The following is an 11,369-nucleotide window of genomic DNA, read 5'->3' on the forward strand; positions in this document are numbered from 1 at the left end:
AAATGATACTGGTGTCTCAAAATACCTTCAAGGTAATACATGTGAAGGAAGGACATTTTACTCAGTGCCTCAGAAGATGGTAGAACAAGGATCAATAGCCTGAAGCAAAGGAAGAGAAGTTTTAGATACTAGGTAATGTTCTTCAGTGAACTTTTGGGCAGAGCAATGCATTAGAATTCCAAGGGCAAGCTAGCATGGATAACCTTCAGTCAGTGTTTTTCCTTGCCACCCTTACAATGATTCTGTGATGCACTGTCTACTATCTTGAATTATCATCAGTTGATAAAATACCTACTCATCGTCTCTGAAAACTAAAAATGAAAAAAACAGTTTGTCTTAAGTAAAATAAACTGACCTCACTTAAGTGTAATGTCTGCAAAACAAAAGAGGAAATCTATTCTGCAAATGCTGACTACAATTTCAGACTGCTCATTCACCCACGGCCCTAAGAAGCTAATCCTAGTGATTCTGTGCCAAAGAGTGGTACTGTTACCTATGCTTCTCTGAAGCATATTTATTATTTGGGGCTGTGATGTCAGAAAACTCAGTCCAATACCAAGCAATCAGCTGACCACATCACACAAAATTCCCTATCAACTGACATTCTTCATGGATAACTTGACAGCAAGGCCAAGGAATGAATGGTCATGGAGATTGCACTAGCCTCTCTCCCTAGAGGTGGCCTTTCTGGCCTTGGTTACATTGAGAATTTGCTCCTAACCCAGCCATTGTTGGCTTTGTAGTTGCACTGGTGCAAACCCCAACGGGACAGAGCAAAAGTCATGATTTACACCAGTACAAACCCCAAACGCAGTCAAGGAAAGCTGAAATTCACACCAGTGACTTTCACTTTGGGTGAGCTCCACTGTAAATGTCACCGTGTGAATTTCAGCTTTCCTTGCTCGTACTTGGGTTTTGCACTGGTGCAGCTACACTGATGGTTATAATTGGGACAAATTACCAGTATAGACCAAGGCATCCAGATCAAGGTTCAGGCAGTTCTGGAAAAACTGCAGTGCTATTGTTGCTATACCAACTTTACTTTCAATCCAATTCTTCTCTCCTAAATAAAGATATGCCAGTGAGGGCTGTTTGCTGATCTGTAATCTGCACAAACATTTCTAAATGTTTCCTGCATTTTCAGTCATTGTTCTTTGTCTTTAGTACCTATTATGTCATGTAATGTCAGTATGTAACAGACCATGGGCTTTTCTCAAAGCTTTTTCTTTTCTAGAGCCAAGAATCAATGACAGTGTGTGGAAGGTGCTTTCAGTCCTGCAAGTGAAAATGAAGGGGGCAGGTGTGCTGGTAAGAGAAACTTTGATGGGACCCATATTCTATTGGAATATGACTTTCTGTTGAAATCAAAACACGTTGAAATATGGGGTCAATTTTGCTGGAATTTCATTTTGAACCTCCTCCCCCTCAAAAAAAAATATTCTGACACTATTACAATTCTATTTTGACTTTTTTTTTTTTACTATAATGCTTCAATTTTTTGTTTTGAAACAACTTTTCATTTCAAAATGTATTTATTTTGTATATTACAATATAAACTAAAAAATTCTAAATGAAAATGAAAAGTTTTGATTGACCTTGACAATGTTTTTTCAGAGTTTTCCTATGCAGAGAATTTCAAAATTTTCAGATTTCATTCCTAATCAGAACAAAACCAGATTTTGAAATCTCTAAATACTTCATGAAATCCAATTTCCGTCCTCCGCACAGCTCCATTAAGAACATTTGAAGCAGTTCAGATAAAAATCAATACTCCTGAACCAAACTCAAACCTTCATTTGCGGTCTAAAAAAAGTTCTCTTGACTTCCTGGGTTGGTTATTAATTTTCCGGCGCCTCTATACTTCCTTGTCTTGAGCATGACAGAAAGGTGAAATACTAAAATATCGTGAAAACAGCTGCTCTTGTGGTAATTCTGGCCTGGCCAAAATACTGGAAACACTAGCAAACTCCTGAGCAAGCCAGAGCCTGAAGTGATTTCTAGACTGATTTCCAAACCATTGAGGTTCAGATAAGCTTTGAATAAGTATTTATATTTTTGAATGCTTCTCCAAAATGAACCAAGCCTCCAAAGCTTTGGAGGTTTGCCCATCGTTCAGAAGTATACACTGGTGTTGTGGCTCCTTGGATTATCTTCTCAGGAAACAGGGAATGAATGAAAGCAGTAAAATGGGCCCAAGGGCCTTCCATAAATGTATCTTCTTATATACCTTTTTTTCAATTTTAAAACACTTCTGGTGTGCAGTCAACCTGACATCTACATTAGTCACCTCCCATTAAATGGTACAATTTATGTTGGCTGCATGCATAGCTATGACTTTTAACACACAATCTAAAGTTCCTCTGACTCTTTTAATAACTGCCATTTTTTACAATGAGAAGTGTCTTTAAAGTTTATTGTAGGGAAGCATTGTTGAGAGTGTTTTCTTTTCGGAACTGGTGTACCCTTTGTGCACCAGTGCCCATTTACTCTAACAATGCTGTTAGGATCTGGAGGCACTTACAGTTTTATTTATGGTCTTGGTTTTGAGTCGCAATTAAAGTAACTTTTCCAAATGTTTGGGTTGTGTCGGCGTCATTCAATGGAAAGCTTTGAATGTGTTTAGCTTCCCTCTACTCAACTACCTTAGTGGTCCATCTCATGCTGGTGAGTGTTGTGGAACCTATCCAGGGCATTAATGCTATTGAATACTCACGAAGCATGTGCCAAGGGAGAAAAAAGAAAACAATTGTTCCTTGAAATATTCAGCATCTGATGAAAGGAAGTTTTGAGAGGCTGATGTGTATATTTCAGTAAGAGATTTCTCCAGATGCGCAAAAAAAATAAAAATAAAAATATTTTCTGCTAGGATCTAAGATCGATATTCATTTGAAAGACAAACATGGTTCTGCATGTCTTTTGGGCATATAATTAAATATTTATGGTAAATTATGAGTAATGCAAATGTTTTAAAATAAGAAACACTTGCATCCTATTAATCCACACCCACACAACAACAGCTGAGATAAAAGCTGCACTGATAGTTCTAAAAATGTGCTGTAAAAGGTGCTTCATGTTTTTAGTTCAGGATCAGTGCAGTAACCTAAGTGTTACTTAAACTAGGGAAAGAGTGAGTATACATTAAGCTTTGTATTTCAACATAAAAGTACCTAGATCCATAACATGTGACTGCCCTTATTGGAAATGCCAATCTAGTTCCGTTCTTTCATCTCCCAATATATTTCAGTAAGGATATATATGTGAGATTTGTGATGCTAAATAAATATCATATGGACATATGCCATAACAAAAGTAATACACCATGAAAATATTCTACTGATGTACTGCAAGATTTGCAGAAACCCATCTATCCTTCCGTAGAAGTATTTCCAGAACAAAGTTAGTTTTTCTTTTTGGACGGTAAGGACTTTGTGTATAGTAGTGTTTGACAGGGAGGGAGGGGGAGAAAGCCATGTGGGAGTTAAATTGAGTACCACCCTCCAAATCGAATCCATTCTGCTTTCAATGTTTGTTCATAAAAATCTCTGCCCAGCCCAGTGGCTCAGCTAGTAGTTGACAGTGTTTTCATATGATAGATCTTTCCCTCCATTTATTCATACTCAGCTGGCATTGCAATATACTGCTTCACAGGAAACAAGAGTTCAGGAGCAACCTTGGCAAAGGCAGTCTTAGGACCAGAAGAGGCCACAAGCTCTGCAAGACTGAAATAATTTTAAGGATCAGATTATAACTTTGGATACATTTATGGAGTCTTTGACTTCTGTGCACACCAGAAATCAATTTGGCTGCTAGTGTCAAGGCAGTAGGAAGCCACATAGTTAACGCAATGACTATAGGCCAGCTGTGGCTCAGCAATGGAGCCACAAATGAGGTTGGTTGCCAGGGCCTGGAGAACCCACTGGAGTTATGAGATGTGTAAAACTTTTAGAACACTTTCCTTTCAAGTTTTGCAAAATCATTTTTTTCCCCTTGAATTTAAGCCATGGTCTTTTTATTTCCTCCCAAGGGAATTTTAATTGAAGAATGTATTCCTAATTAAATGGAAGCAGACACTAGACTCTTGTTTGAAAGTAATTTTTGCTCTGCTTCTTGGGCTACCAGGGAAATAAGTTAAAACAAAAGGCAGCAGCCCAGAACTCCTACTTTGCCAGATCCAGACATAAAAACTGACCCTCAACATTGTCAAGTTCTCTTCTAAATCTAGAGCCTTAGAGCTGCTCATAATCTGAATGAGGGAAAGTGAATTTTCCAATCCATGTTGCCACATTTTCAAAACTGGCCACTGATTCTGCATGCTCCACTTCTTGCCTAAAACACCTGAGGCTTGATTATCAGAAGTGCTGCGCATACTCAACGCCTACTGAGTTCATTGGAATTGTTGGTACTCAGTATTATGGTGTGTCAAGTTACATACCCACAATCTGTGGCCACTTTGAAAATATTGGTCTTTGTTAGTTACTCTCCCAGCCATGATGTTGGCGGGCAGCTTTCATTTGCCATGTGGAAAAGAGATGGGTGTTTTATATGCAGGGAAAGATAACGTAGTGTTACAGAATGATGCAGCAGGTAAAAAACACTTTTCTTCACTCATACCAAACACCCTAACATCTGTTCTCTCCCTGACTCACACACAACATCTATTAACATTTCTGACAGGTGTTAGAGGTGAAAATGTATCCCTTTGTGTCAGTGTCTCAGGGAAGTCAATATTCCTAAAGTATTAGGAAATAAGAGAGGAAGAACACATAACCATGGAGAAAATTAACTATCATATTGATACACACTATGAACTACAAGCCAGATGGCTGCAAAGAATACAAAATGATTTAATATTGAGCTACCTGTTGCTGTCATATTTCACTTTTTATTTTAATAAGGAATGTCACCAAATATTTTGGAGGAATAAACCTCCCCCTGGTACCAAAACTCGAGCCAGGGTTTATTTTTATGGGAAATTTTTACAAGATTAACATATTCTTTGTTTGCAGACTGTGTGTATCCAGGTGTTTATTGCCTATTTTATGGAATAAATGTTTCTAATGTAAACAGTCACATGTTTGCTGGCCATCTCTGTGAGAGCACATCCCCAGGGAGTGCTGTGAAGAACTGGCTTAGTTTCACTGTCTATGGTAGGAGTTAGCACTGTTGCAGCTATCCCAGAGCCGGTTGCCACCATTGAGAAGCCCCCAGTGTAGATCAGACCTAAGCGTCAAATTTCAAATACCAATACCCTTCTGGAAGGACAGGTTCAAATTAATCAGGATTGACTCAGGTCTTCATCCTTCCAAGATATATAAATTGAGTACCATATAGTTTATTTGGGGGAGCGGTCTTTCAGGTGAAACCAAAGTATTATTTGCCTTGTATGGACATATTACATTTTTGTAAGGCCGTGATTTGCCCCAGTCTTCTTAGACTTCTAGACTCTAAGGTCAGAAGGGACCATTATGATCATCTAGTCTGACCTCCTGCACAACACAGGCCACAAAACCTCACCCACCCACTCCTGTCAGAGACCTATGACTGAGTTATTAAAGTCCTCAAATCATGGTGTAAAGACATTAAGGTACAGAGAATCCACTAGCAAATGAGTCATGCTACAGAGGAAGGCAAGAAAACCCCACAGCCTTTGCCAATCTGCCCTGGGGGAAAATTCCTTCCCGACTCCAAATGTGGTGATCAGTTAAACTCTGAACATGTGGGCAAGACTCACCAGCCAGAAAGAATTCTCTGTAATAACTCAGAACCCACCCCTATCTAACAACCTTGGCCAAACTTTTACTTTTTCCGCTTCTGTAGAACTGTCATCCTCATCCATCTCCCCATAGATGGCTGCATTTCAGTTGCAGTGTATATATCTAATGGTAAAATGCTTTAGAATCTTTTGGGACAAAATGTGTTCTATAAGAGAAGTTACTGTTACATGGAACAGCAAAGATTGGTAGCCTTTCTAATTCAGTCATTTAAAATGTTTATAAAAGGCCAAAGAAAGAAGACAATGTGTTGGTCTCGGTAAACCTTGTTCACGTAACTAACCAACTGAAATTCTAATGAGCTTATGAAAGCAAACTTGGAATTCAGTGCCAAAAATCACCTTGTGCTCTTTCCCTCCCTCCACCTCCAAAAAAAAAAAAAAATCTCCTCTATCAGAGAACACTTTAAAAACCAGATTTTCCAAGTGGTATTATGGTATTCCAGGAGTAAAAAAGATAAAAATCCACTTGATTTCATCTGTTTTGTGCTTGCAAAAGTCACACACTATAAAATTCCTGGAGTGAGCTTTATGGTTTTCAGTTAATTTCTAATTTACAAATAATTTTCAAGAAATTAAACAGGGAGGCAAGACCTCTTCTGAAGAATTTCAGGTATGAGCAACAGCCCCAAACCCCTGAAAATATTACTGTGTAACGTTTACTATCTCATATAAAAGCTCCATTTCTTAAAGACTAGGATAAAAATAGAATACATCTCACTTTGCAAATCTTCAAACAGTATAACCTTCACCAAAACAGCTTGAAAATAGGTATGCTACCCTGGATGTTTACTCAAGCACTCATTTAAAAACACAGTTAAGGAATATGTTTTTATTTCTACAGATTGCATTAATTATAGGTTAGCAAATACTGCAACCTCTTACAAGAAGATTGAACTGAACTATTAGCTGCAAACCTCAGGTCTTGGCTAGAGAAGTGGATATGGCTTATTTAACAATCCTAATGAACTGGCTCACCCATCGACATACATAGTCCCATGTTTAGCATCATGGGGTCCAGAATAGCTAAGGAGGGCTGTTTCATATAGCTTTATAATTAAAAAAATAAACAAACTGGTCAACCAAAGATGATCCACACTTTCCAAATACAGCCTTCAGTGCAAAGTTATTCCACTGCAGGATAATAAAGGCAATAATATTAGACTAAAACTCTGTGGAGACCTACTATAAACTTCCATTTAATTAATTAATTTAATAGCTCATCCTTTTCCTTGGAAAATGCAAATGGTGTATTTTTTATGGAGCAGTAACTGTGTTCTGTGTTGTACAATACTCACAGAAAAACAACCCTTGACGAGTTTTCAATCTAAACTAGATACAAGAAGAGGGAGAGGTTTTATTCCATCACCACTTTATCTTGTCTCAGAGAGACTCGGAAAAGCATTTCCACAGCAGCACTTAACCGAGCAAATTACAAGCAAAGGGGAAGAAATTTGTCTCGCAAAAATTCAACCTGATACATGGCTAAACTCAAGCGCTGAATTCTCTCGATACTTCCCTATTAGACTCAATCACTTTCACTCGCACACTTCGCCCTTCGCAACGAGGGGTGATCATCACCCACTAGCCAGTTTCTTATTTAGTTTACCCGGATTAGGTCTCTGTCTAAACCAGTGCTCGTTTTACGGGCAAGGTGAACACAAATGCAGTGTGCTGTGTTTATCCACATGATTTAAAGCCCGCTTCCCTGATCTCTTGACAGGAGGGACCGTCAGCTGGAAAGGAAGCGAGGGTGAGGGTCTCCTTTGCTGTCTCCACCGCACTGCAGAACTATACAGCAATCGCTCAGTCCTTGTCCAGAGAGGACAGGCTGGGAAGATTTGATCTCAGGAGCTAGCACAGGTTAGCACCCCCGGGGGCAGAGTCCTCTTGAGCCACCCACTATCTCCGAAAACCTGTCCACTCTCTCAGTCCACCTCCACACTCGCCTGCCCTGGGAGGGAAGAGATCGGGTCCGTGATGGGGCTGTGCGCGCCCGGCGCGGCCCCAAACCGTTCACACTGGTTCCCCGAGCTGGACGCAGACCCCGAGCTCCAGGGGCCGTGCTTGCTTTGGAAGCACACCTGACGCGAGGCGAGGCGAGAGCCCGCCAGGGCCTTACCGTGAGCGCGGAGAACTTCTGAGCCGGCACCAGGAGGAGCAGCTCCGGGAGCAGCAGCAGCAGCAGCGGGAGGCGCATCCTGATCCGGAGCCGGGACGGCCACAAAGTCTCTGCCGGCGCGGGAGGAGGGGGAATTTCCTTGGGCTCTCGCTTCCCCCCCTTCTCTGGCTCCTTTTCAGTCTCTCCTGCGGGGAGGTTCCTTCGCCCAGGGCTGCTTTCCCCACCCCCTGAAGTGCGGGGCTGGGGGACAGAGATCTCCCTCCCCTCTCCTCTCCTCCCCTCGCCGGCTGCTCGGGCGCTTCCCACCCCTGGCTAGGAGCTGCCTCCCCACCCAGGCGTGATGCGGGGGTCTCCTCCTGCGGCCGCACAAGGCGCGCTGCTCCCGCAGCTCTGCGGGGAAGCTGCTTCGCCTGCGGCTCCCTGCCGGGGGCGGCGGCGGCAGCTGTGGCTTCTCGGCTTCCCTGGAGCGGCCCAGATGTTGCCCCAGGTCTCTCGGCTGCGCTTGGTTCTCCCTCCCTTGGCTCCGCCGCGGGGCCGGGGCAATCAGAAGGAAGGAGAGGACGGGAAACAAGCCTGCCCCTTTCCGATGTGTCTTCCCCTAGGCATCGCTCGCAGCACCGCCGGGCGCACACGTGCCCTCCAGCTCTGCCGCAGCTGGCGGTGTGGGAGCTGCAGGGGACGCAGCCCGGGAGCTGCCGCTGACGTTGGGCGAACCTCCCCGAATCTCTCCTTTCCCTTTTGCCGTGCCTTTCTCCCTCGCCCAGCCGCCAGTTTCTCCTCCCCGCCTCCCACTGATCTTCCTCTGCCGCTTGATTGATTAACCCAGCCGGCTTAGCTCCAGGGGACGGACACACACACGCCCCCCGTCATCTTCGTGGCCACCAGACCCTTTAAAAAAGAAGGGAGCTGAAGGGGGAGCTGAGGGGTCAGGGGGAAGGAGCCGCCTAGATTTGATTCTTTCCGCGCAGCGCTCAGTTCTCGGCTTTGCAGCAGTGGCTCGGCGTGCCACACGTGCCGACGGGCGAGCGGCTGTGTGTGCTGCTTTATAGCCGCGGAGCGCTCTCCTGATTGCAATGCAGAAAGGTTCGGGTGAGCCCGGAGCAGTGTCCCAGCTATTGTCTTCTCTGCTGTCCAGTTCAGAGCCGCTGGCATCTTCTGTGGTTGCTCCGTTACTGCCGGAACCTTTGCACCCTGACGTTGGAAAGCATCGTTTTCAATGCAACATTGCTGGAATATTTCAGCCTTGGCTTGTAACTTTACATGGGGGGGGGGGGGGAGGACATATTTCTGGCTGGCTCACACAAAACCAAGGCCTTAATATGTTCGAGAACAATGCGGCAATTGGCTGTCGTTTTACTGGAAAGGCCTTTTACCATAGAGGGGAAGAAGGCATTTGGACCAAACATTTCTTGCCCTGGTTGGGGAAAATACAGTATAACTGCTTGGTTATCAGTATGAATTCGAGAAATGCCTGATGATTACATTAAACTAACAGAGCGTTCGCTTTGCATGCTTGTAGGTTATCTTCTGGGAGCGGAATAAAGGAATGTTGTTTATTATCTCCTCCTAAAACCAACAGAGGATTCCTTACTGCGGCTTGGGTGAAAGAAACTGTTCCACACCATCTTTCTTTTTACTGGAGTGAGCCCGTAGCAAGCAGCATGTCTCTGAGTTTCACAGCGTGCAGCTATCTCCATGGTGTAATGGTCCAGACGCTAATTGAAACAATAAGCCATTTATAATGATTGTTGGTGGTATCCTAGCATCTGCAGTTAGTATCTGCAGTCTGGGCACGCTACATAGGTATGATACACAAAAGAACAACTTTAAAAGAACGTTAATAAGATTGTGAAATCAAGCACTCAAAAGTTAAGGAATGGCAGAATTAAGATTCCCTGTGCAAATTTAATTTCGCCCCCTTGTGCATGGAAACAATGACCCTCTTTAATTAGATTTTCACACGCTATTTTTTCCATCAGAACACTGCCTCATTCAGTGTACAGGACAGGTGGTGCTCAATTCATGAGTGGCTATTCAATATTACATACAAGTAGTGACCATCTGTGGAAAATTTGGTTTAAGTAACTTGCCCAGCATCACAGAGGAATTCTGTGAGAAGGGCAGGGATAGAGACTACTTCTTCAGGGCACCATTCATCTGCCTTAACTATGAGACTATCCTTTCCCTTCCTGTAGGCCCCTGCTTTATTCATAGAATCATAGAAGATCAGAATTGGAAGGGACCTCAGGTGGTCATCTAGTCTAACCCGCTGCTCAGAGCAGGACCAACCCCAACTAAATCATCCCAGCCAGGGCTTTGTCAAGCCACACCTTAAAAACCTCTAAAGATGGAGATTCCACCACCTCCCTAGGTAACCCCTCCCAGTGCTTCACCACCCTCCTAGTGAAAAACTTTTTCCTAATGTCCAACCTAGACCTCCCCCACTGTAACTTGAGACCATTGTTACTAGTTCTGTCATCTACTACCACTGAGAACAGCCTAGCTCCATCCTCCCTGGAACCCCCTTTCAGGTAGTTAAAGGCTGCTATCAAATCCCCCCTCATTCTTCTCTTCTGCAGACTAAACAAGCCTAAACAAGCCTAGTTCCCTCAGCCTCTCCTCATAAGTCATTTACTGCACACCTTCTCACTTCTGCAACAAATGAGATGGGGGGTTCTACAGACAACAGCCATCCTTACTACACTTACTTTATCCTCAGAGCAGGTTCATCCCATGCACTAAATGAAGCAGGGGTCCTGTGGGGAAAAAAGAGCTATAACTGAAGAATGTATAATGCATATGCAGACCAAATTAAAATTGCACCGACAACCTTAATTCTGATATTTCCTAACTTTTGAGTGCTTGACTTTGCAATCTTAAGTGTGTGTGTATGTGTGTGTGTTATTACCTAAATTTTTAAAAAAGCAAATGGAAAAACAGAAATTTCAATCATGTGTCATCTTGACTTCCATTTGGGTCATCAGCAGGGTTGGAACCACTTAAGATAATGGAGTAATTGATATCAGCAATAGCTCATCATTCTCAGGGTATGTCTTCACACATGGTGGCACTGTCAGCGCCACTGGACCGATTCTTCGAGATCGACTGAGCGACAGTGGAGACCCAGTGAATCAATCTGGAAGTCAACTCAATAAATTCACCCCCGCAAAAAAATTAACGCTGCGTTGACAAGAAGGCATTTCCCATCGGCGCAGTGTAGTGGGGACATCGCGCTAATTAGAATTTAGAAAGTTGACGGGAGATGCACAAGCTACTCCATGTAGCTTGCGTATCTCTCATCGACTACTGCCAAATTTTGCCATGAGTGTAGACCAGGCCTCCGTGTGGACCAGCACTGGAGAGGGATGAAACACTTTTCCAGTGGGCTGACAGCAAAGGAATGGTGAGACTCAGGAATCTTGGATTCCATCCCAGGCTCGGGAGGGGACCGTGCTCTAGTGGCCACAGACTTTTCTG

At 43.3% G+C, this 11,369-nt stretch overlaps 1 protein-coding gene across 4 annotated transcripts in view; it reads right to left on the reverse strand.

Moving 5' to 3' along the window:
* The window catches only part of SMOC2 (SPARC related modular calcium binding 2), a 179,974-nt gene extending 171,769 nt beyond the window's left edge, over nt 1–8,205 (reverse strand). For all 4 annotated transcript variants that reach the window (XM_067535906.1, XM_067535904.1, XM_067535905.1 and 1 more), the window contains exon 1: nt 7,893–8,205. In XM_067535906.1, the coding sequence (XP_067392007.1) occupies nt 7,893–7,970 (78 nt within the window). In that variant the 5' untranslated portion in view covers nt 7,971–8,205. The remainder of the gene's footprint in view (nt 1–7,892) is intronic.
* Between the last annotated feature and the right edge of the window lie 3,164 nt (nt 8,206–11,369).

This window comes from Emydura macquarii, unplaced genomic scaffold, assembly GCF_026122565.2.
Source record: "Emydura macquarii macquarii isolate MOO-44397 ecotype Brisbane River unplaced genomic scaffold, CSIRO-AGI_Emac_v2 contig_3517, whole genome shotgun sequence".
NCBI classification, from domain to species: Eukaryota; Metazoa; Chordata; order Testudines; family Chelidae; genus Emydura; species Emydura macquarii.